The sequence below is a fragment of the Lepisma saccharinum genome, chromosome 17, assembly GCF_977018435.1.
Source record: "Lepisma saccharinum chromosome 17, izLepSacc3.1, whole genome shotgun sequence".
In the NCBI taxonomy this organism is placed as follows: domain Eukaryota; kingdom Metazoa; phylum Arthropoda; class Insecta; order Zygentoma; family Lepismatidae; genus Lepisma; species Lepisma saccharinum.
The window spans coordinates 27,274,195-27,301,844 of NC_139245.1; the positions used below are offsets into that span (position 1 = coordinate 27,274,195).

At 36.8% G+C, this 27,650-nt stretch overlaps 1 protein-coding gene across 1 annotated transcript; it reads right to left on the bottom strand.

Annotated features, from left to right (window-relative positions):
- Window positions 1–27,650, bottom strand: LOC146001248 (inactive peptidyl-prolyl cis-trans isomerase FKBP6-like). The gene is made up of 8 exons (XM_083138549.1): window positions 27,481–27,650; window positions 22,911–23,142; window positions 20,098–20,362; window positions 9,259–9,448; window positions 5,969–6,166; window positions 4,774–4,885; window positions 2,450–2,557; window positions 1–1,292 (listed from the first exon to the last, which is right to left on the bottom strand). The coding sequence occupies exons 1-8, from the start codon at window positions 27,576–27,578 to the stop codon at window positions 1,029–1,031; spliced, it is 1,467 nt and encodes a 488-aa protein (XP_082994675.1). The 5' UTR covers window positions 27,579–27,650; the 3' UTR covers window positions 1–1,028.

The window sequence follows — 27,650 nt, forward strand, 5'->3', positions numbered from 1 at the left end:
CAGTGATGCCCATATAACTCCTTATATTCAAGAAAAAGCATACAAATCTGTAGGGAAAGAGCATTACACATAGTAAACACAAACAAAAAAAAAAACAAAAGACTTTCTGAATGTAACAGTAGGCCTGAGAAACAAGAATTGGACATAAATGAAATACTTTCACATATTTCTACTTTACAGACCTTAAGTTTTCTATCCTTCTGTTTACATGTATTTACTAGGAAACTGAATGTATTTGTACTTTTCCTTTGAAATGTTTGCATATAAAATAGGCTACAGCCTTGCTGAATATGCACTATCACAGCCACTTTGTCTTCTTAAAGTAACAATAAGAAATGCTAATGAATATTGTATATTTAGTTAGATATTATTAATAGTCAACAAAATATCTCATCACTTTTTTAGTTCAAAAGCAACATTCTAGGATGACATTAGAGATTCATATTTATTTCACTATGTATTTAAATCTGCCTTTTTCTACACATTATACATATATATTATCTTATCAACCAGATTTAAAAAAAAAATAGTTCCCATTGCTAGAAATATTTTGCTATTAAACTTCTTCCTTAATGTTCAAGAAACCATTTTGATAAAAATAATGTTTGTTAGATGATATTACATATTAATAACATTTTGCAGAATTCCTGCTTGTTACAGGTATAGGTGAAAAGTATCTAGTTAAGTAATAAATGCAAAATAATATGTAAAATTAGTGTATCACATACAAACTGTTTTGCTTCTTTTAAGTGCACAAGAATACTTAAGTTGTATACTGTATTGTAGTTATCCATTGCAACATTGCAAAGTTATAATAAAAAAGAAAAAGTAAATAGAAGCAAAATGTTACAGCAAATAGTAAAAAAATAATTATAAAACAGCATACTGATACATACAATATACACTGAAATGTTACCAAAATGACCTTACAAATTACATTCAACTTTCACATGTCTTTTTAACGCTATATTCTTCTGCAACTGACTATAAAATACAATTGACACTTTGCAACGTCTCTTATGTACTAATCACTTCTTTTCATTCACTTCCACCACTTCGTTTTCGTTGTCCATTGAGACTTCCTTCTTCGATATCTGAATGCGCCTCTCCTTCTTCAGATTTTCAATAATTTTGAATTCTAAACCCAATGCATTGCACTCCTCTTCAAAGCACAGCTCCTCCTCTACTGTGAGGCCAGGGGAAAATGGCATCCTCACCATCGATGGATCATGCTTGAAGTCCAGCAAATTCTGCCTCACCTGTTCTCGGAATGCTGAAGTGATATTTGCCTTCTGCAAAAATACAATTTTTTTTTTTTCATGAAAGACCTTTCTCATTAACTGGGTACTTTATTTCCTTAAAAAAATGTACAATGAATTGAGCTTCTTCTGGAGCAAACCATTTTAATGCCATATTCAGACAAAATAAATCTCTTCAAATTGTGATTACATTATAAACAACCTAATGTCATGAAGTATATTAAATATTTATTAATTATACATGTAGCACTAAGAAATAATACCATTGGTTAATCAATGCTACACCATAATTGTAATCAAATATTTTAAAGCAAAACTTGGGTAAATCAAAATAGTATAATTGCGATGAAATATATTAATATTATCACACTAAAAAACATCTTACGTCACATGTCCGCAACATTCTTCTTAAAAACCACACAAAATACAAAACACTTTAAAAGTTTGTCCAAGTTTTCAACTTCATCTTGGAGTTATTCATCAGGGCTGGTCAAGAGACTGTGAAGAAGACCCAGTCAAGGTTCCGATGATGCTACTCAAGTCTCTCGTCCAGCGATGATGACTCCAAGATGAAGTCGAGAGCTTGGACAAACTTTTAAAGTGTTTTGTATCATACTGTTTACGTGTTTGTGTAATTTTTAAGGTACTTTAGTATTATATGGACTACCTCATTTCAAACCGTTTGTTTTCTCGGAAAGCAAAAGAAACTTAAGGTTTTGTTCAATATATGCTTTCGTGGTTACGTTAGGCAGGTTAGATTTGGTTCTCTTAGCATTAAAATAAAGGGTACTTTCTTTTGCTTTCCAAGAAAACAGACGTAGGCCATATAATACTAAAGTACCGTTTTTAACAAGAATATTAATATTAATAAGCATTCTTAACAAATGTTACAATGTAAAGAGCATGAAAATCTAATAAATAAAATAATTAATATAAATAACACTCTTAACATAAGCTATCAGAAGCAGTAAGGGGATGAGCAAAGCCCTAGAAGTGACTATAGAAAACATGGTGAAGAGACCTGTTATGGTGTTTCAAAAAAACATGAGTATGCCTCTCCAACACTACCCTCACGATATCTGAAGTGGCTTCATCGCTAACACCAACAGGGATTCTTATACCATTGGTTGGGAACAAATCATTTGTAATGGCTAATGCTAACCCTAATATCACAAATACAAAAATCATACCCTTGTCTTTGTCGCTTTCTCCTCCTTAGCAACATTGCGATTTGTCTGGAACATGCGATGGCACATATCTTGAGATGTCTTCAAATATCTTTTCTGCTTATCTTCCAGCTGCAATTTACAGAAGAATAAATAATATAAAACTGTAAACAATCAAACTAGAAACAAAAATATGTACGCTCCCAAATTGTTTCTTCTCTCATCTAGCTTAACTGCGATGAATGGAGAGTTGATGAAATTTATGAACGAAGAAACGCAATGTAACATTCGTACCTTATGCAAAATTAAAATTTCAGATCCAGGAGTTCCAATCATGTTACACTAATTACTCTGCCATGAAGACGGGTTACACAGAAAAGGGTTCTGATACAGTTTGAAGACAACCAGTGGTGTCTGTGTTAGAACATATCAGTCGGAATTTGATCACCGATACATTTCTGGAGTCTGGGTGTTTACAGAAATATGCAAAAAATTGCATGCAGCATTTTCGTGGGGTTTAAATATCCTGAAAATGTTGCAAAATGAATAATTTTAATCATTTTTGCAACAACATTGTGGAGAGGAATGAATTAGGTGATAAGTAGCAATGGGACTTGATGTGCTGACCACATGTCACTCAATGAAAAAGCTGCTCTGGCAGGCTCTGGAACTTAGAGGGCTGTTGAGTGATGGAGTTTAGTTCTAGTATGGTGTTAAAATTAATATATTTTCTGAACTGCTTTAACTGTTACAATTTTCTAGCCTCAGCACTGGTATCAGTGGGAATCGGTTAGAGTATCCGTATCGGTTCAGCCCTAAAAATTACAAAAGTAAAATTTCAAGCTCATTACACCAGTTTTCATCTATGCGCATCTATTTGAAAACTGAAGTGAAAATATTTTCATATCAAGTACCCTTTACAATACATGGCAGTTATATCTGAGTGAATGTAGGATCTCTTGTATGACAAGGTGATATCCCTATCCACAAGTGACATTCATTGATGTTATAAACCTATATGATGAACATACTAATTTACCATAATGGTCCACTCAGTAGGGTGTCTGACTGCCATGCAGGAGACCCAGCTTCGATTTCTTGGGTAAAAAATCTCTAAGGGAATTTTTCCAAAAATAGCCAAGCGTAAAGCAGTTCTGGAGTCTGCCCAGTCTCTTAATCAGTGGGTACCCAGAGGCACATTTGGATATTGCATGTAATATGGTTATTGCATGTAATATGGTAGAGCTTGAGAGAGTGTGGAGCCGACCTCTACATCCCATAGGTCAGTGGCTCTCAACCTTTGTGAATCTACAGCCTGGTAAATTTGATTCTTAAGTCGTTTACCCGATCCAAGTCATAAACATCTTCCTAATTCTTTGTTTTTCAGAAATATAAAATTTGGACTAAAATTAGTTGACAACGATAAGTTCTAATGGAATCTTTTGGTTTTCTCTTGCCAATATCATTAAATTAATTAATTTGGTAAGTGCTGATTTTCATTGGCACGTTCCACTTTAGACACTGGAAAATTCAAATTAATCATAATATATCCACTTCAAAATATTTGTTAATGAAAATTGTTGTGCGAACTAAATTCACTGTAGGGCCCTTCCATCGACGTCAAAATTTAGAGGCAAGATGCAACATGGCCCCTGGTTAGATTGATTGATTGATTGCTCACAAGCACTGGTGAGAAAGAATTTCCTGTTATCGCAATGAAAATCCGAACAAAAAGGCAATCTTTCCAGGTGGTTGCCAGTTTGGGCTGCAAGTTGCTTCACCCTTCCGGCTCCAAATCTAGAAAGGGCCCATACTTGTAATTCAATTTTGGAGGCTGCACACAGGTGACAGTCCCCTCTCAACAGTTTTAATTTCTCACCAGGACTGGCAAAAAAGAATGTCCTCTTTATCGTTGGTGAACCCTGAACATAACCATCATTTCGGGCAGTTGCCAGATCAGGCTGCAAGTTGCAAACTTCAGGAAAACCTCTCGCAGCTCAATATAACTTGATGCCAGAGTCCAATACCAGGCCAGGAGGTTGAGAAACACTGCCCCACGTCCCTTCATGGCATGGTGCAGTGCACAAGGGGTCCTAATCTTACAACTTAGCCTTGAAATAAAACTACAGCAGGTAAAAATGCACCAAATTCATGTGATAGCTAAGCAAATTCAAATAAAATTGGAGCATTAGGAAATTTTTGATTTTATGGCTCTAATATTGCCCACAGATAGCTCGTAAAAATAAGCTAATACAACTTACATACTGAATAAAATTGTGACCCTATTGGTACAATTTATGCATCTTACTCTTGTAACTTGAATGTTAGGATAAAAAGTAGCTTGTTACCTTCTGCAACTCTGCATTGATGGCAGGATTCCTAGGTTCCAGTCTCTGGGCATACACCAGTTCACGTCTTGCCTGACTAAATTCACTCAGCATCACCAGAGCTTTTCCATGACTGAAAAAAATAAATATCCTAAGTTAGACACATAAATGTAATGTACATACATACACTTAAAAATGTTCAGCTATATTGCATAACTTAATTGAAAAATACATTTTTTTTTGCTTTGAAATACCTAACTACCACTTGATTTCATACAATGATGATAATAAACTAATGTATATGTAGGTGCAAAAAAAACACTGGCAAAAAGAAAAGTGGGAGTGATGTAAAATTTATTGCTTTCCTTTCAGAACATTTGAAATATCAAAGGACATGTGGGAAGTAAACATTATTTTTAGAGTGGAAATTAAAGGACAGCAGAGAAAGATGGCAAAAAAAAAAAAAGAGAAAAGTTTCTTTAAATGTTCCCAAATTTAAAGATATATAACGAAAAGTTACTGAAAATTGTGGTTTTGAACCCTGGACTCTAAGAAAGAGAGCCAACACAAAAATCAACTCCTGCCTTCACATAAAAAAATGTACAGTTTCAAAATTATTTCAATTTCCGTTATTGTGCATCAATCTTTGCCACTTGTTGGGCAATTGCAACGATGAGGACAGGTGATGATTAGATGCAATTAATAACAGGACACTCACAAATAGCACCAATTCCAGGCTGGGATATTGATTGATTCCTATATTATGGGCATATCAGCACATAGACTATTTTAGCCCGTCACACAATACAGGGACAGGCCCCTTAACCAAAACAAAAGCGAGGACAGGCCCCTAACAAGAAACTAAAAGATATTTGTTAAAAACTCATTCATTCATTACTTAAGAAGAGCTAAAACTATACTGCCTCCTTACATATTAAAAGCTGAGACTGTAAAGCTGCACTCAGTACACACAGGGACAAACAGAACACCACACAGACCTAGAGAGGATTATACCTACAGGTGCAAGAGCCTTGTTGGTCAGCAAGCAGCAGTTAAAAGGGTATACTATGGGGAAGTGAGGTTGACAGCAAAGGTCAAGAAATGCAATCTGCGTTGGAATCCCCTTCAGTCTTAACATCATTTGGTACACAGACTTTAACCTATATTAAAAGCATTAAAATATCCAATTCCATGCCAACAAACCATGTCTACTTACTTGAACCTTGCCTTTGCACTGTTCTTGTCAATCTTGAGTGCCCCTTGGCAATGCTTGCAAGCTCTCTCAGGTTGCTTTAGTCGATTGAAGCACACTGCCAGGTTCACATGAAGCTTTACTAGAAACTTTTGTTGCACCTTCTCTTCTTCTTCATTAGCCAACCTATTCTCTTCCAGGAGTTTTATTGCTTTGGCATACCTGGAAATATGCAAGCAGGTATTGTAATCTACACCACTACAGAAAAAGAAGTTCAACACTTTGACAGGTAACATTTATTACATTACTTAAGTTTCAGAAAACCACTGTCCAGCACACCACATCATCTTTACACTTGCAAACATGACTTACCGACTACCGATGACTAAAACTAGATAATTTTTTTGATAGGTACTGGGAGAGATGGGAACATGAAATAGCAATGTTGTAATGTTGCATTTTTCATGGTTTTGAAAGGCGTGAGGTACATTTTCAAAGTGGTCGGAAGCAGAAAGCTACTTGTAGCGTTGCTACTGTAGTACCTACAAAAGTTGTAGCTGTAGCTGTAGAGGTGCTACATTTTGAAAATTGTAGCGAAGCTACAAAATTCCTGTAGTTGTAGCAAAAATTTTGCTACAGCTACATTATTTTTCTGCATTTTGAGGTAAATTTTGAATGTGGCAATAGGGTAAAAAAAATTCGACAACAACATTTACTTTTGCAGGAGGTTAATAAAGACAGTCAATTACATGAAAATACATATAATCTACATTATAAATATCTCAATATCGCGCATTATAGATATTTGCATAATTTATTTCATAAATATCTGAATATTTCTTATATCCAGATAACTAACATACACATGAATTTATTCAGGTTAACAGCTACGTTTTTCTGAGCTGCATCGCTATTTTTGGTAGAGACATGTCTCGCTTGCTGTACCGCTAGGAAAAAATGCCTCGTTTGTGGTACTCCGTGGATATCCATGGTGTACGAGACAGCAAAATATCAATATTTACTGTGTAAACACAACTTGCAGTGCAAAAATGAGCGATCCATTTTCCAGTACACTGACAAAGTGTATCCAGTATCCCCAAAGTTTGAGTAAATCCCCCAACTAGCATTCCATTTAAGTGCTAAGTAGATAGAATTGATAAATATCACATTTTTAACTTATTCCCATTTTGCACAACACCTTATAGTTAATTTCTATACATATGATAAATTCCAATTAATTTTTAAAAAATAATCAGCCACATAAATATTTTTGATATGACAATGAGAACAACACGCACACGTGTAAGACTTCATTATCATTAATATTCCACGAGAGCAGCAGGGATATTTAATAAGAAAAAATATCATTATAATGTTATAAAGCATAGTTTACCCTCCAATAATTATGAATGTTCAGAATGCTGCTTTTATATCAGTCTATTAAATAATGTAATATTTGTTCTCAAGAAAAATATGTTGATACGTGAACAGAGATACGTAAGCCTACCAAATTTTATTTGTGTATAGTTGTAATCATTAATTTGGTTAACACCCTACTTGCAATATTCATATATCAAATTTGAATTGATATGCCACTTGCATAGGTATGTTATTCTCAAACACTATAGTAAAATAAGTAACTGAAGTCGCACTGCTATCAAAATTATTGAATGACGGGAATCAAGATAATAAATAACAATCTATTTTCCAGTAATTACAACTATCATACTAGGGGCTGCTTTTGAATATCCTTGTGGTTGTTTTTAGGCTTTATATGCAGAAATAGCAAAAAACAGTAGCGAAGTTACTTTTAAAATGTAGCTTTCTGATCACTGCATTTTCCCAACATGCTTAGTTACGATATGATGCAAAATGTGAAATAAGCTCAAACATTTAGAGTTTGTTTATAGATATCTGAATTTTCCTGAGAATTATGAAAAATCAGGGAAAATTCATTATTCTGGTGTAAAAGTTGAGAACCAAAAATGGACTTGCTTACACAGGAACAAAGTTATTACTGATAACTACATTCATTTCTATCCCATCCACCACATCAGACAATTTATCCAAAGCTCCAACATCAAACTTGCACACAAACCTATATCTCAAATCAGAAGAACCCTACCAGAGGCCCGTTTTAGAGGAAAGCATTTTTCTTAACATTCATGCCATGACAAAAATGCTACTATGTCAAGTGAAAAAAATCTTATGATGTTATTTCTCAAGGATAGAATTGGTCCTATTTCCATAGCATAACCAATCAGAAGCGACGTCTAGGTCTCAAGTGTAGATGAAATGGTGGCCGAGTGAGATGTAAAAAATGTTCCTATGAAACAGTACTACGTACAAATCAATGGTGCTGCTTAAATTCATGCTTTATAGCTTATACAGTATACTAATGGAAGAATAAATTAGTTGTTTGAATTGTAAACACTGGGCACTGGCTCATCTCATGTGTCTTTTGTGCTGCATAGATATTATCTAATGTATCATCTGAACGCTTTGCATTGCAATTGCAAATGCTAAGCTGCTGTATTGTCTCATACAAAAAATGCTTTAAGATTTTTGAAAACATTTATGCTAGCAAAAATGCTAAGGGAAATGCTTCCATCTAAAGCAGGCAACCCCATATCACAAACCACTCCAACCCCTCTACAGTCATACTTCACCCTCCCAGCTCCCTCATGGAAAATATCATCAAAGAAACCCAACAGAAACCAGCACTAAACCTAGACAATGGACAAGCACACTAAACATGACACCCTATTCTTAAAGAAGACAAAATGCAGTCCCCTGCTCAATGTCTTTCCACCCATCCACGAACCATGAACTATGTCTCACCTAGCAATACAATGAAGCAGACAACCCAACCTACCAGTCACGACTCGGCAATACCTTCATACGACAGAAGCCAAAACAGCTGCTAGTGGAAAGCACAGCAGATGGTGCAACCGAAGAAACACGCACGAGCACTGCCAGATGGGAGAAAATGGAACTACCACCACCAAGAAAACAAAGTAGTGATGAACTACAATCTCTGTACCAGACACAGATTCCTTAGTTAATGAAGGCAGTGGAGTGGGCCTTTGAAATTAATCATGAAATCAAAACACTTGTTATGCAATCGCAAAATAGTTTCTTTCGCACATCATTGGTGCAAAACTAATAGAATCTTCAAATCTTGCATAATTTCCAGGATAATTACACTCTACGAAAGTGTCACGTAGCATTTTTGTGGATACCGTGAAAGATCAAAATGCCAGAAAACTATCGGCAGCCCTACTATAAAGCAAATGGCAAATGGATAAACTTACCTTATACTAGCTTGTCGAATAGCACCTTTCTGGAAGTTATCATTTCCAGCTAAATGCTGAGCTTTTGCAGCCTTCAAAACTACACTAAAATCTACCTTCATCTTCTCATCGGCAGACATGGCTTCATATGCATCTGCTGCCGAACTATCAACAAAATCTTTGACTTCAACATCTAGCAATATCTTTGCATCTGAAAATAAAATAAATTAACTTTACCTTTTGTTGTGAAATCATCAGTTTAAGCAATGAGCTTTACAATGAAACCTCGATTTAACATTTTTCAGGGTACCACAAAGAAAAATTTCAATTGCAGGAAAATTTTATTACACTACTCTCCTGGGACACGGAGATTCAATGTATAATGAGAAGAATGTAAAGTCAAGGAGCATAAAATTACTATTCTTGCAGAACACAAAGTATAATGAACAATCTGCCACTTCATTCTTTCGGCCAAAGATTTGTATCCTCTTATAAGTATTCTTCTTTTCTACTGAGTCATATGGATCTACACTGTCTACGATTTGACACAATTCTGTGTATTATATTTATATTATCTTCTATCAGTTCTCCTTCCCTCAACAACAGCATAGTAGCAATACTGCCTTGTAATCAAGGAGTTCCAGGTTCGATACCTAGTGGAGGAACATGGTTCAGATCCCACTTTAAATTGTAGGTCCAGTCCCAATTAGCTTACCTGTGCCTAAAGTGGACTTTAAAAAATCAACTCATTTAGTGGTAAGTACTTGTAGGAGACAGAAGATTGTCCTTGGCTGCATGCAACACATGTTGGGAATAAAACAAAAAAAGAAGCCTTTCTTTTTTACCATTTTGCACTAAAATGCATTTGCAAATGCATACACACACCCAACTTCTTCGTCTCTGCTTCGTAAGCAAATCCAATCTAATAACACTTGATTTGAATGAGAAGTGATATCTACCAGCGAAGCAGGCATGTCTCTATAATTACATGAAAGCCACCTATTGGAAAGGCAGGACACTGAAAAATGTTACGTGTATTATGCTTTGGTTGCTATACGTATAATGCACAAACAAGCAAACACAAATACAAACACACACACACACACACAAAACACATGTTTTCAATATCGTAACTAGAGACTGGATTTTAAAGGGAAGTCCTTTTTTTTTTCAACACGGATCATGGAATAAATAACAACAGTGTTGATAATTATCTTTCACCAACAATATTACATGGTTTTGACATCCATTTTGTTTCCTTTTTCAGCACACATTCCTTTTTTTCCCCTTTTTTTAAAAAAAATTCCTTTCTGGTCCCTTTATTTACTAGTTTTTCAGCCTCCATTCAGTTTCCCCCTTTTTAAAAAAACATCTTCCTTCCATATTTTGTATGACTGTTGTCTTTCCATAGACAAAACATTCAACAATTGTCAATTTGGTGCAGTTTAAAGGAAAGAAAGAACAAACAGCTTCTACCTTACCTTCCCTCGATGAGTGTTGGGAGTATGGTGCAGCGATTGTTGAAACAATGAGATCTGAGCTTACACAGCAACAGATGCATTGTAAGCGACATGCCTGTTGGGTTCAAAGTGTACCTATCAGCTAGATATACACTTTATTGTGAAGTTTTTTTTAGAATAGTTTTAATTTAACTGTGTGACAGTGACGACAGTATTGAGTGTCAGTGAAATGGCGAATCCAGATACAAGTGGCAGCAAGCTATGGAATGTGGGAAGCTGTTGCAAGGAAGATTTCATCGAAACGGATGGTAAGATTATTTGCTGCACTTTACCTTCAGAAAAAGAAAATGAAAAAAGGACCATAGTTTATTTTTGCACTCCACTAAAAATACTATTTTAAATGAAAGCACAATATATACCATTCATATACAGGGTGAAGAGAAACTATAGGGACAAACTTCAGGAACTGGCTCAGCATACACAACACTTTTCAGATGCCCCCACAAGTAAAAATCAAGGGGGTTTAAGTCCGGTGATCGAGCGGGCCATGCCACAGGGCCTCCTCGTCCGATCCATCTTTCTGGGGAAGATGTTGTTGAGGTGCTGATGAAGAATAATGCGAAAGTGGGCTGGCGCTCCATCATGCATCAGCCACATTACCTGTCGTATTGCCGAAGGCACATTCTGAAGCAAAAGAGGCAGAGTGTTCTGCAGGAATTCCAGATACGTCTGTCCTTTAAGGCATTGTGGAAGAACAAATGGTACAAGTAGGTGGTTGCCAATAATCCCTACCCAAACATTGATGGTGAGCCGTTGCTGATGAGATGATTGAACCATTCCCCGAGGATTGGCTATAGTCCACAGATGACGATTGTGTAGGTTGACGATGCCATCTCTACCAAAGGTCGCTTCATTGGTGAAGAGGACTGACGACAGAAATCCCAATATGGTGGTGGCCTGTTGAAAAAAACAGCGACAAAACCGTTCCCTTGGAGCAAAATCCACTGGTGGTAATCCTTGCACACATTGCAGGTGATAGGGATAGTAGCGGTTTTCATGCAGGATACACAAAACTGTCGCTTGGCTTACACCATGCTGGCGGGCCACTTGCCTGGAGCTTGTAATGGGGTTGTTCTCAATATTGTGTAGCTTGTGTACCTCCAGCTCTGGGGTACGCACATTCCGCGGATGCCCTCCATGTTCACCTGTATGAAAGGACCAATGCTCACTCAAACACCCATAAATGGCTGCAAAGGTTTTCTGGTTTGGGTGGTGATGTCTGTCCGGGTACGTGGCTCGATAAATCCGTACGACCTCTCGACAGTATACGAAGACCATCTCAGCTTGTTCCTGGTATGAATAACGGACCATTATGACCAATCAAGGATTGGACATACATTCCCAAATACAAACAAGGCACAACACTATTCCATTCAAGTGCAAGGCTCAATGCTACCATGCCAAGATGACATGGGAAGCCATTTTGTGTAGTATCAATATTAGCAGAAATTAAGAGTAATGCCTCAAAACCCTAATAAACAGCTTAAAATCATGTTAAAGCCATAATCCAGAACAAAATAAGTTGTTATCAACATACCCAAGCCATTTTGCATACAAAGCACCATTTGCTATAACTTGTTTATCATACAAAATTTTTATTTACTCACATATTTTCAAGCGAACATTTGTGTAGGTTCAGAATAACCCCCTTTCCTTGAAAATACCATTCATTTACCCCAGTTATAATAACTGTGCTTAACAAACCCTAAAAATCGATGTTTTTTTGGAGTAAAACAAACAATCAAACAGTTGAGGAACTCCATCCTAGTCTGACACGTGGTGGTCAGACTTGGAACTGCTTGAACCTAACTACCCATGAGCTTGAGTTAGCCAATGGGAGCCTTTCCAGACATGACGCCATAGCCTGGATAGAAAACTTCCTTTATTATGAGTATAGGAAGCCATCTTAAATTCTATTCTGTACTAGCTTTTAAGGAGTAAACATCGTGTCCAAGTAGCGTGTTATGTTGAAGCATAGTGAGTGAGCACAATGGCCCTGAAATCATTGGGAACTGCCAATATAGTGATTCAGAGTCCCTGAAAAGCCTAGTATGGGCTCAAATGGCAGATAACAGCCAGAAAAGTTATACTTGCCAATAGACTGGATTCGGGCATGCTAAAAAGTGATAAAAACGGAAAATGCCAATTTTCCTTGTCACGAACATTTCACGCGTGGCCACGTGGCTGTATAAGATGGACAATCAGATACATACACACAGGAATCCATCTAAATCGAAGAGTGGAATACCCATCCATCATTACCAGTACCCTCAATAGCTTGGAGAGGCTACAGGAAGCATGGGATTGTGTGTTTTTGTGCCAACAAATTAGGTTTCCCCCCAAGAAATAGAGCCATTATAGTTCAAAACTGTGTGTGTAACAAAGGGCCCCAAGTCTACTAAAATGAGTTCCAGATATTGTAAGTAGAATGTTATCTTATCTAAGTGCTGTGAGTGTAAACATGTACATAAATGTTTGTTTTTGCCTGTGATAATTCAAGATGCTTGTCCTAAGGCCAAATGACCAATAAATTTGTCATTCCAACGAGTTGTATCTAATTTCATCCCTGATTGTGAAATACTGCGAGTGCTCCACTAGTAACCGTTTAAATTTAGGCTGAAAGTTCCTATAGACACCAACGAGTCTTCTTCCGAACACTTGCTGCTAACTGGGAACACCACACATCGCACATGGGAGATGTGTGGCTATGTAGAGTAGCTTGGGAGATATATTTATACCCTTCTGGATATTGAAGATAAGTAGATAACCAAATTTCAAAACCTAGAAGTATAGTTCCTGACCCCATTGTACCATGGTGCTTCAACGTAGCTCCAATCACAATCTACAACACAAAAAGCACACTGCGAGGGTTGTTATGAGAGGATGATGTCGTTCTTCAGTACCATCTACCTTGGCAAATATGTGTTTTCGGACATATGTTGATATGAACTTTTTTTGTTCCTTTACCTGTCAGGAATCACCTACTTAAGTTTGTCCCTATAGTTTCTGTTCACCCTGCATAGAAAGGGATACATTAAGACAAAATTTAATGTATCCCTTCCTATATATGAATTGTATATTTTGCACTTTAATTTAAAATAGCATTTTTAGAGGAGTGCAAAGAAACTATAGTTCTTTCCCCACCCCCTTTTATTGGCAAGAATTTTCCCTTTTTTGTCCTTTTTAGATGAAATTTTTCCCTTTAAAATCTGGTCTCTAATCATAACTCAATTCTGTTACACATAAACATTATTTTCAAATTACTTTGTAATTCATGGGATTTCACCAGCTATTATTTTGCAGACCCGACCACAGGAATATTGATACTGAGCCTCCCTCTTTATTATAGAGAAACACTCAATTCACATTTACCCCATTACTATACCCAGTCACAAAAAGGAGAGCATAAAAATATGCCAACATTATACATTACAATATATAATCTTCTGCGATATACTGAAAAGGGGAAAAGTTACTAAGATGTAAAAAGTTGTTGTACAAAGTGAAAACAAACATGGAGTTGCTTGCAAAAATATTTGCGTGTACCAATGGTCTGTTGGTATTTACCTAACTGATAAAAGAAAGATACACTCTTACACATTTTATGCATTACAGACGATTTACAAGGTTAATTATGGCATATTAATAAAAAGAAGTTTTAAAATTACGAAGTGTACTTGTAACATTGGTCATGTCAGAGGGCAGTAGCAGGCGCCCAACATCTGGCTATGTTAATAATCAATGTCCAGATGAAAGAAAAGATTTTAAATTTATCGTACAAAATTTAACTTAGCTATCTTTTTGAACACACACATATAGTATATAGTGATTTTTTTTTCTGGGAAGAAAGGTTCTGGTAGACTTCAAGATGGTTTGTTATTGTGTTCATCATAAGAACTGCTCAAAATGTTGTGGTATGTTCATACAAAGGCAATCTACAAAATGATCATTGATACTGCCAGAAAAAAAAGGCACTGATTATGAACATATAATAATAATTAGGGCTGAGCTGATACCAATACATCGGTATCGGCCGATACCGGCAGTGTCAGCATCGGTGAGTATCGGTTGATTTTCTTTTACCGATACCATCTGATACCAAAGATTTTCAGTGGCTAGAAGAGCGGGCAAAGGCAATAGCTTGTCTCAACATTTGTCCTTTCTAAAAGTCCCTTCATTGTGACAGATTGGGAGACCAGAATAGGAAGTTCCATAGATTTTCCTAGAAACACTGGATAAGTGAAAGATGAACCCAAATGTGATCATGAAGGCATGTTTTGGTTTGGTTTGATTTGCTTTATTTTACTTCGCTTTTTGTGTCACTTTTGGCTAATTTGCAAAGATGGGGATGAGTGATGATATGATGAAACTGATGAATAGACACTCACAAACATCCATGCCCATGCCAGGATTCGAACCCGGGGCCCCTGACATTGTAGCACAATGTGCTAACCACTCCACCATGGGGCAGGCATGAAGGCATGTAACTACTCAGTTAACGCTGTAGGAAATAAACCATTCATTGCCAATTCTTGCTTGAAGATCATGGTCGTAAGGTAAGTGGATGTTTCAACCCCCCTCCCCCACACTAATGCCGGGTCAGGTAGTTGCAGAGTTCTTGGAAAAGAGGGATGAAGGTCACTGTGAAATTAGCTTTGTTTTATCTACGTTCAAGCACGAAGGGGAATCAGCAATTTATACTTATCCTCTTCACTTCTGTCTTTCGCGTGACTGCTGGTATCGGCCAATGATGGCTATTTATTTCCGCCGAAAGCAGGCCCCTCATGGCAGAGTGGTTAGCACATCGCACTAAGATGCCAGGGTTCGAATCCTGGCCTGGGTATGGATGTTTTGGAGTGTCTATTCATCAATCTCATCCCATCATCACTCATCCTCATATTCGCAAATTAGCCAAAAGTAAATCAATCAATCAACAATTTCCATCAGGATTAGATTGGGAACATACGGCTTTGAATGACAGTACTAACAAAGATAAGCTAATTGAGACTGGACCTACATTTTAAAGTGGGACCCGAACCACTATGTGCCTCCACTGAGTATCGAACCTACGATCTACTGGTTACAAGGTGATGGCAACACCATCGGAGAGACCCCTCTAAAGATTTATGTACAACCAGGGGCATCCAGTCATAAGGACAATACGGATGCCGCACTGCCGTGTGCAACCGCAAGTGAACAAACATTACATTAACATTTATATATTAGCTTTTACATTGTCTGAATTGCAAATATTCCATTGCTTATAGATCGTTGGTTAGTCGGTTCTATATTCATTCTTCCGCGACAATTGCAAAGTTTGCACGTCACCGTGCGGTGGAATACGGAACTTCGAGAGAAATGTGGCGGGGCGCCGTCCTCCCACTTTACGAGACATAGAGCATTCTCAGGCGCGGTCGCGAGGGGTAAGAGGCGAGGGAACTGAGGGAATAACACGTGGCTGGGAGGACGGAGGGTTTGTCGTCCGAAACCCACCCCCTAGGCGAAACTGGCCTTCTCTCCGGAGAACGGTAAACAATGAAGAGTTGCCAGAAGCAATGCAGTTAACATAAGAAAGAAAATTACCAACCGTTGAAAAAAAATATTCTCTATTCTATAATGTTATTCATTTATGACATAAGAGTAGAGCAATAAATAATGCAATTTCCAACGAGGAAAGAAAATGTCGCTAACTGAAATAGTACAGACTCTTGCATGATTTTTGTTATTTACCATCGCTTTCTGCTACTTTTCGGTAATCACGACGATGAGGATGAGTGATGATGTAATGAAATTGATGGAAGAGCACTCACAAAGAACACACATACCCATGCCGGGATTCGAACCCAGGAGCCGTGGCTTTGTAATGCGGTATGCTAGCCACGGAAGTCGGCTATAGATTCTTGTTACATGCAAAATTATCGTACATATGCGTTGTATTTTTTCTGAGTTTAGTGAAAAGTACATTTGGATTACAATGATGTGGAGTACATCATGTAGGTTTAAATACGTGTTTTGATTAGCACGTTTGAAAAAATTCCTGATAATGTGACAAAGTTCTCCAATTTCTTTTCAAGGCGGATGTTAAATAAATTAGAAACTCGTCATCTAAACTCACCAAGAGCCGCTACAGGAACCTGTATATTACAAATTTCTTAAAATTTGTCAAAATTGTCTGGCAAACCCGAAGCAATAAAACGACTCTTCGGTTAGTGCTGTAGTTGTGCATTTGTCGCGATGAACAGTGTGGAGAAGTTTTTCTACCGTCTGGATGAAAAAATAAACATAAAAAATCTAGTCCGAATTTGAATCTAGAACAAGTGTCAAAGAAGGGAGGTCGTGAGTTCACTCGTAAATTTCGCGTTGAAGGACAGAAGGATGAATTTTAGTTACAAGCATGTCTGAAGATTTCTGGTAAGTTTGAAGTTTTTACTTTAGAGCTTCTGGTGACGCAGATATCACCTTTCCAGTGAGATATTTATTTTGGTGCCCTATTTCACATATCAATTGGTCATGTTGGACAGGAGACATTTTCTGTGTAACTTAATTTTCACGATCAATGCACGTAAATATTCGTCATTGTGCTTATCAAGTTGTGTAAAAATTAATATCCCTTCTTCTGAATTTTCCCCTCTGTAAAACGACTAAATCTGTTAGAATTATATTTCTTCTTCCATCTTCTTCGCATTAGTGTTAAATAATTATTCATTTAAAATGTGTAAAACATGATATTCGGTAAACACGAACGTATCAATTCCTTATCACGTTGGCTGTTATACAAAATTCATCATTTAAACTCGCATTACTAGTAGAGCAAATTTGTGCCGGCCCCCGTGGCGGAGTGGTTAGCACATCGCGCTACGACGCCAGGGATCCCGTGTTCGAATCCCGGCCTGGGCTTGGATTTTGTGAGTGTATATTCATCAATTTCATCATATCACTCATCCCCATCTTCGCAAATTAGCCAAATGTGACACAAAAGGCGAAGGAAAATAAAGCAAATCAATAGAGCAAATTTGTGAGCTATCGCCCCTCCACTTTGGTTCACCACGAGCCGCCACTGTGTACAACACTACTTAAATAATGTACATAAAATATTTATCAGGAACTTTACTTTTCATCAAATGGACGTACCATCATTCTTTTTGATATTCAATTTACTTCTTTTGACATATTTTCTTGCTATGACTGTTGTTTTTACACATATTTTAGTGGTCTTATTTACACGTAAGCTAGATGATGAATATTTGCTGTTTTATCTCTGATTTTATAGCGTCTTTTTACCATTTATGTAATAACAATACTTTTTAGTCAAGATAGAAAGAACAAAATAGTATTAACCAGAGGCATCTCGTCCCTTGGGGCTTCCGGGGGTTAGCCCCTAAAAAAAAACGGACGTATTCACATAATTATCAATCACCATAACATATAACTATCACACAGTCTTTTAAAAGGCGATTTTTACCCACGTAAATTCATCGTCTCTTGCAATGGATACGACAGCGCTCCTAGCGGCATTGATGTCAATTATCGTTTTCCAGGGCACGTCGAAAAGGAAGGCGTGGCCTACACCCACCTACGCTAGTGAAGGTCACATGCTAGCAGAGAGAGGAGGGGAGAGTGCAATGGATTTGAGAGCTGATTCGGGACTAATTCCGTTGCGTCGCGTTCGATCTCGTGTGATGTTCTGTAGTGTTTTGGTGGCTTTCATTCGCTATGTTTGAGTGAGTTTGGCAGGATTGATGTTCGAACACAAATTGATGAAGGACATAGGCTGTCAATTACAAGACACAATGAATTTGTTCGGAAAAATAGGCATATATTAAATAGAATTATCGATTGCTTAAAATTCTGTGGTCGACATGAACTTGCTCTACGAGGACATAATGAAAGAGAACAATCGTTAAACAGAGGCATCTTCCCAGATTTATTATCCCTTCATAGAAGAGGGAAAACTAAGAGGGAACTTCGTGTTCTTTATTGTAGTGAAGAGTTGAAAAACATTAACTCTATCAGTAGATTGCATTCATTTTTTATTTAAAATTATTTAGAGGGTACCTTTTCAGAAGCAGTAAAAATGACAAACATAGTTTTAATAACTCCAGTGGCAACAGCTGAATCTGAACGATGTTTCAGCACATTGAAGCGTATTAAAACCTGCTTAAGAAATGCAATGGGACAAGACAGACCAAATGCCTTGGCACTTGCTTACAATAGAGATAGAATACATTTCAAACATAGAGGGCTTCAACGAAAAAGTAATAACAAAATTTGCTGAGCAGAAGAACAGGAGTCAACGTTCGTAGAAAGGTATGTTTCACAACAATACCTGTTTCTTTTGTAATCATGTGAATAGTCATTATATTTTAAATTCTTTAAAAAAATAAGTCCAGTTTTGTAGTTTAGAAGAAGATAAATACCCGTTTTTTTGTAATTCATGTAATTTGTCATTACATTTTAAATTCTTTCAAAAAAGTAAGTCCAGTTTTGTAGTCTAGAAGAAAAAAATACCTATTTTTTGTAATTCATGTGAATTGTCATTATATTTTAAATTCTTTAAAAAATAAGCCCCGGCCAAATTTGAGGCCACGAAACGCCACTGGTATTAACGTTCTTTTTCCTCCGTTTCTTAGTCTGTGGTTACATACAACAATACTCCATACGCATCAGATAAATTAAGTACTAATTAATTAATTTTCATATTATTACAAATAATTATATTAACATATTAAATTAAAACAATTTTATTATTATATTTCTGAGACACTTGGCTTGGACCGGCTCCCCAAATTATATATTTCTAAATACGTGCCTAGTGATGTGACGAGTTAGTATGACTCGGTAACTAGTCTTTGTTATTTTATACTGGAATTATACAAGTATCGGTATCGGTGGATATCAGTATCGGCATCGGCAAATGGTGGTATCGGCTCAGCTCTAATAATAATAATAATAATCTGTGGCTTGACAGCCCAGGAAGGGCCATACCCTATCTCCCGACTGACAGTCTCCCTCCCACAATCCTACCTAGAGGTGTGGAGATCTTCAACTGGTAATGGGGTGACATGGGGTCAGCACGTCGAACCCTCAGCCATTACAGCAGAGTTCTGAGACCGGGTTACGCTACTCACTCGTAGCTCCCCAATTTCCTCACAGTGGTGGGTTACCACCGGTCCTATACACAGGCTAAAAACACAGAGGCTGAACCCAGGCAGTCCCACAGTCGGACTCCTAAGCACAGTGCCTTACTATAAGTGCATCTAACGAAGAAATAAAGTTAAGAAAATGAATGAAAAATACAACAACACAGAGCAGAAACTCAGTGGGGACAAAAATGACCTACCTCTAGGAATCCTTGGTTCACATCCAAATTTCCCGAAAGCAACCGATGGCTCTAGCAAAAACTGAGACTTTTCACCTTTCCGCATGGAAGAAACGGCAATATCCAAGCCTTGGATCACGCCTCCTTTACCCAGTCTAAATGAATGAGGAAAGCCTCGCATGTATGTTGAATCAAATGGTTCATCTGCATATTCCAAATACATGTTGTAGTGGATGGTCACAAGAGCTTCGGGAGGAATTACTTCCCCGTGTCCTGAATGTTCCACCTGGGGATTGAAGAAATATAAATGTATAATACATAATGTTCTTGTCGTACAAAGTATATATATATGGAAATCTGTCCAATCTGATTTTGCAAAATTGAATCTACAAAATCATAAAAACAAAATTCCAGGACGTTTCAAGACCAAATTATTAGAGCAATTAGTGCACATGAATATGTTTGGATGAAGATCATAACTAGAGACCGGATGTTTAGGCACTAAAAACATATAAAATAGGCAGGCAAATAAGCACTTATAATTTTCAAAATAGGCAGTAAAATAGGCAATAAAAAAGGCAATTAAATTTAACTCAAAATAATGAAGAGATACATACAAAAAGAAATAGGTGTTTAAAAAATATAGAAACATACCTGTACATTCTTTATAGTTGCTTAAAATAAACCAGGAGCTCATCATTAGAGACAGCAGTTCAATATTGTACTTAATAAATCACTACAAACAGGAGTCTCGTCAGCCCAAAATTTTCCATTGTATAATGGCTACACACAATAGTCTGACAAAAGAAATTGTTGGCTACTTCCAACCAGTACGCAATACACTTTATCACTGCACACAGGGTTATTTCGGTTAAAAAATTTACACTATATATTCCACACAGCAGTTCGAACTAAGAAACTGTTTAAATGCATTTCAAGTTTGTATTGTACGGTTTGGCAGTCTCTGAATAAGAAGCACTAATTGCGGTTGCACATCACAACAAGGTATTTCTTCAGGCGATCAACCGACAAGTTATGTCTGCGATCGGACAACACATTTTTTAGAATTGAAAAAGATATTTCAACCTTCACAGATGTTACCGGAGCATACTTAAAGCACGCGAGAACATGTGAATCTAACCCAGTTTGTATATTTTTACCTTTCAGAACTTGTTGAATTGCCCTTAATTTGTCCAAGTCCTTATTAGCTGCAATAACTCGCTAACTGTTATTTTTAAATTTCTTGGAAGCATCGGAAACTAATCCTGGGAACAGGAAATTGTATGCACCGAGTTCAGTCATGTCCCAATTTTAAAGAAAATGCCTAAAATAGGCAATATCTGCCATTTATGAAATAAATAGGCAATATCGTATGAAATAGGCAAAATTAAATTGCCTTTAAATGAAGCTAATCCCTCCCACATGGCCTTCGCAACATTCGTTTTCATCATATCTCTAACAGGAAAGAATAGGCATTTTGCCTAACATCCGGTCTCTAATCATAACCTTTTAGCCAAACACTAACATTTATAATCCACATAACCAAGTTTTACAATATTTACTTCACACATGAAGGTAACAAAGAGAAGGGAAACCAACAGTTGGCGGTTTGGATAGGGAGAGGGAAGCAAGTACCTGGGGTGACTTACCACATATTGAATAATGATGGATAACTTGTATTTTTTTTCCTATAAAAAAATATAAAAATTATAGCATAAATATCATATGATTATCTTACAATTGAGGAGTATAGCTGGTCTTGGAAATCTCCGGCACATAGGCTGGACTGTTGCTTTATACATTTGTTCGTCATTTCTTAATCAGGGAAGGATTGGCAAAACACAAAATCCTGTTATAACTGGTATTAGCAGGTAAAGGAACTGGATATAAAATACCACACCATCCAGAATTTTTACACTTGCATGGTAAAAATTACACTTTCTACATACCAACTGAAGCCTAAAAAGAAGAAAAAGTCATAAAATAATAGGGATCAGCCTATATGAAATTTTGGCCGATACCGATATACTACCGATATAAAATTTACCGATACCGATATTCTACCGATCCAATATAAATTTAGAAATGGTCCTTGAAGAACTTGAAAGATTCATTGACATCCTTAATAAATGTGTGTTAAAATAAATTGTGTATTTACACATTTACTTTTTTTTAGAAAGTAGCACATGGAGATTATCCATAAAAATTACAACAAAATGGCAAAACTTTGCACTAAATGATCAGTTATTTATTGATATATCAGATCGGTAATTTTAATGATAAACCGATATGCCTATATCGGCTGATACCGATTGACCGGTCCCATCACTATAAAATAATATATGAAGTAATTATAGTACCGTATGTAATAAATCACTTTCTTTCATTACATGAAAATTATAACAAGTGGCCATAAATAAATAGGCAAACATTCAAAAAGAGTTTAGGTTAAGAAATTGAGAATAAGATGCTTTCCTACCAGCATGCATTTAGTATAAACTAGCTTGTATCCAAAGAGATCTGTTTGGCGGTTACGCGGAGAAAGATAACTCATTCTAATGAGTTCATGAAAATAGCTTATTAACTTTGTACTGAATTATTGTTCAAAATATACTTATTCTTACAGTATAATTTCTGTACTTAGCACTACTTACATTTGTAATAAAAATTGTGGAAAACTCTCGTTACTGTTCTTCCAGTGTTCATTTTGTGAAATTTAATTTAATGTTTCTTCTGTGGTACAACTTTTCCAAGAGATGCACTGGCAACAAGAGATGAATGCAAGAGAAGTGCTACTTTGTTGTATACATATAGAAGAATAAAGCAATACAAACCTTCTTTTTCACAGTACCATCTTCTGTAATATCAACCATTTTTCCAGCAAGCTTCTGAAAGTAGGTCCTCTCTGAATTGTCAGTTTCATCCTCTGATGACCCTAAATCTAAACATTCAAGGTTGATGTTCTGCAACATCTCTTCTTTGGTGAAATACGTCTGATCTTCATCTAATTCCTGCTTCAACTCTGGCATCACCTCAAATATTGAACTTTTTTTGTTCAGCAACTCACTTAAAGCAAAAAATAAATAAATAGTGTTAAGAAAATGTCATTGATGACCTGTACACACATCTCATATATAAATACAATATCTAGCATGTAACACAAATAGATGTCCAGATAACACACCACTAAGGTTAATCAGTAAATGTTTACTATTCTTCAGACACCTATAACTTCTGAGTTTCGTCAATTTTTGACATTTCTACTTACCTATCTGCTTCGCGGATCATTTTTTAATGTGTATTCATGTTTTTTTGATCAATTTTTTTAAAAAAAGTGTTTTTGTAACTGAAGAATGTACGATTCCGCAAATGGTTTGTGGGGCTATGTGTCAATGGTTCGTGGGGCTATGCGAGAATGGTGAGAGGGGCTACGCATATTTTTTCGAAACCAATTTTTAACTATTGTAACCTATTGTGACCCTACCTAACCTAACCTTACCGGAAATGGTTCCTGGGGCTATGCGTCAATGGTTGAATTTCCGCTATGAAACGTTCCCACATCACACAAAACACCTTCCAGATGTTAGACAATACTACAGGAACTTATTACGGTAAGTAGTTTCTTCTGTAGAAATGAAGAAATATGTCCGAAGGATAGTAAACTAGTACCGGTTAATCTAAACAGAGTAAAACAGTAAATACGTGACAGAGTGTACTTGAAAGTACTTAGATTATCTTCTTTTCAATGTTTCAGAACTGGTTCTTCCTTCAGACATGACTAGGAATTAAGACATTAAAAAGTTTAAAAATCAGAAGGAAACTGTTCAGAATGTTTAATGATTCTTCACAAGCTTAACAGGAGTATTAGGAAGTGCTTTAGAATATTGGAAACAATTGTGGGAGTAAATTCAAAGCTTGCAGAAAGAGCTCCACTAGAAATTAGCTTGTGCAAGCAGGCATTCTTAGTTTCAGGTCAACTTAGATATGAGATTTTGCGGATATTCATGCAAGGCTGGTTGGTGGTTTTGTGCATGAATAAGATATTAGATGATCAAGTGTTATTTTAATGTTAAGAGGTCTAAACCTGACCCAACAATAAAAAAACAGTGAACGCATCACTCTGCATTGCATCAAAAATGTCATCATTACATGCAAAGTGTGTGGCCCTTCAATAGTTTATTTTACTTTCTCCAGGGAGTACACTGGTACAGAGGGTCAAGGGTACTGAATCTTCTTCTTACATTAATAGTTCAAAAATTCCAACATTCATTTCTCATAATTTTTCTTTGCAAATGATGGTCATTTTTGTTTCAATACAAATGCCAATTGTTGCAATTTCAAAGATCAAATGCAGTATATACGACATAGATAGAAAATGAGTGTGGAGCCCCAATCCCACACTCTCCATGTGACTTCATGGCATTTTTTGCACACTTAACCGTAAAAATCTAAGGCTTCGTGAAATTGACGATGCAAAAGCTTTTCCCCACCACATCTCACCATATGATGTGCTTGGCATTCTCAGTACCTTCATTTGGACTTTAGCTGTGGAGGGAGGGATACTGTGTTAAATTGTTGTCCAGATGGTTCGTTATTCGATCAGTGTAGTCGTTCAGACAAAACGTTAGTTTTAACGTAAGTGTAATGTATAGATGCACAGAAGGTGCATTCTTTGTCATATCTAAAGAAAGAAATATAGGCATGCAAACTATAAAAATGTGCATTTCCCAAAAGGTTAAAACGATATCCTTGAATCTGTTAGTATCCATGTAGCCAATGTTCATCTAATTCGTAGTAGCCTATCCGGAGCACTTTCACCAATTTTTAAAATAAGATTCCATTGTGTGCGCACGACATGCCAAAAATCATTCACGACTTTTAACACCATTAAACCTAACGCTCCTAACTTAACAAAAATGTAATATTGCCATCACCAACGGCATCATACCATGTTAAATACTTCTCTATATAACTAGTTTCTGCAGGCTAAAAAATAAAATAGAACGTTCATATTGGACACATCATAAACAATGCAAATGTTTATAAACTTCCCCGTGGGTGTGTGGGAAGTCACCAGAACCTCTGTAACATGGCATTTCTGCTGCTTTTGGCCACTGTTGCCAATGAGAATAATTAGATAAAATTGAGGTAACAGTTCGTTATATCGGAGACACATTACAATAGGATATTTTGTGTTTCTCATGGTTCGTACTTACGAATTGTGTATTGCGGAACATAGTTGACGGTGGCATTATGCTTTTTGCACGAAAATAACATCGACTTTTCACATTACGAGTAATTGTTTTGGTTCCTTTCTTCCGTTGCGGAACAAACACTATGGCACGCACAGATGTGGATCATCGCGTGCCATGCCTGTGTTTCGTCGATTTGGAGTGGGTATGCAGTGTTTCAACCTGCTTAACTGAAAAATACCTACTTTCGTGTTCATTATGTCATCACAAACCATTGACGGATAGTCCAAAAAAAACAAAAAACATTCACGATAGCCCCACAAACCATTGAAGGATAGCCCCACGAACCATTGACGGATAGCCCCAAAAACCATTCATGATAACCCCACGGACCATTTCCTGCAAGGTGAGGTTGGGTTAGGTTAGGTAAGCATAGTTAAACAAAAAGGCACATTTGGAAATGCTGGCGAGACCGCGTGACTTTCGACACTCGTGCCATCTGCAGGTACATATGGGGTAACATTATAGTATAGGGGAGACAGATTTCTTCAAATTTACAGGAGAAAGTACTTACAGAAATCATTTTCTGTAGCGTTGTGGAAGTTCGTGAATGTAGTTTTTATCCATTTTAATGCGAATACATGTTTTCTGCGAAAATCTCTGTCCGACACGCTGTTTCTGCTGCCGCCATTTGCTTCTGCACGAGAGCACAATGTTCCGTGTGTTAAGATGACGTAACCCCATAGTCAGTGTTTCAAACTTGCAGTGTTTTCACTAGAAAATGACATGTCGCGTATTTTCAATTTTTTTTTAACTATGCTTGCCTAACCTAACTTACCTAAACTAACCTTACAGAAAATGTTTTTTGGGGCTAACGTGAATGGTTTGTGGGGCTAACGTCAAATGGTTTGTGAGGCTAACGTGAATGGTTTGCGAGGTATTAGCATAATTTCAAATCTGGGCATGAAAGTAGGTATTTTCCGGTGAATGAGGTTGCAACTGCATAAATAGACAAAACACTCGCACAACACACCCTGAACCAGTACGCTATCGCCCGCCATAATGTGTTACAGAATTGAAATAACAAGTAACAGTAAGTACTCGTAAATGTAAGAAATAGACATTATCTTAGTTAGAAATGCATTATTTCATCTTAGGAAATGTTCCATATTCCAAAATAGTACGTTAGGAATGTAAAAAAGTGTGAAATATATGATTTATAGGTGTCTCCCCCATACTATAATACTACCCATAATGGAAACAACGGCATAATGTTGTCGCTTTGCACAAAATGCCTCCACGAACTTTCAAAATGCTACAGAAACTCATTTCCGTAAGTAGTTTCTTCTGTAAAAATGAAGAAATGTGTCTCCGACATAATGAACTGTTACCAAAATTGATGAAGGTACACTCACAAAATAGCGAATGACCAAGTGGGGAACTTTGGTTCTGAAATCGAAAGTAATTCGACTCTAATATGTTGCGGGTTCCCATCTCGGTCGGGACATGTGTGTTTTATGTATGCGAGTGTCCCTTCATCACTCAACTCAACCCCTTCGCGATTTACCAAAGTGTCTAAAAGTTAAAATATACAAAACAATAATTTTGCCTGTAGTATTATATGGGTGTGAAACTTGGTCCCTTACATTGAAAGAGGAACATAAACTGAGAGTATTTGAAAATATTTGGACCAAAAAGGGATGAGGAGACAGGTGAGTGTAGACGGTTACATAATTTAGAACTACATAATTTGTATTCATGTCCAGATAGTATTAGAATAATTAAATCAAGAAGACTTAGGTGGGCAGGCCATGTGGCACGAATGGGAGAGAAAAGAGGAGTTTACATGATTCTTGTTGGGAAACCTGATGGTAAGAGACCTATAGGAAGGCCAAGACGAAGATGGAGGGACAACGTTGAGATAGACCTAAAAGAAATCGGTAGGGATGGAAAAGAGTATATAGATCTTGCTCAAGATAGGGACAGATGGAAGGCCTGTGTTGCTGCAGCCATGAACCTTCGGGTTTAAGGTGGCTAGAGAGTTAGTCTGAAAAGCGACGTGAAAAAACAAAGTCACTCATTGAATTAAATGCAATATAGCAAATATTCAATATGTACACCACCAATATTTATAAGTAAACTTTTGTGTTCATTTCAAACTGTAATTTTAAGGTGCTATAAATGTAAGGGACCAACTAATGACAATGCTTACGAGAGGTTTACAGGTTCCACGAGTTCTGAAATTGGAGTATCATTCGTATCTTCACAATATTCTTCATTGTTTATAACAAGATGTTCAATATTATCCATTGTGGGTACAAACAACACAAAGTCGTTAATATATATTATTCACAGGTTCCTTTCACAAACCCACTACAGAAG

Coding starts and splice junctions, on each gene's coding strand:
- LOC146001248 (XM_083138549.1), bottom strand. CDS start 27,578: ATGGATAATATTGAACATCTTGTTATAAACAATGAAGAATATTGTGAA. Junction 23,143..27,480: donor GTGGAACCTGTAAACCTCTC/GTAAGCATTGTC, acceptor TTTTGCTTTAAG/TGAGTTGCTGAACAAAAAAA. Junction 6,167..9,258: donor ATTCGACAAGCTAGTATAAG/GTAAGTTTATCC, acceptor GCATATTTCCAG/GTATGCCAAAGCAATAAAAC.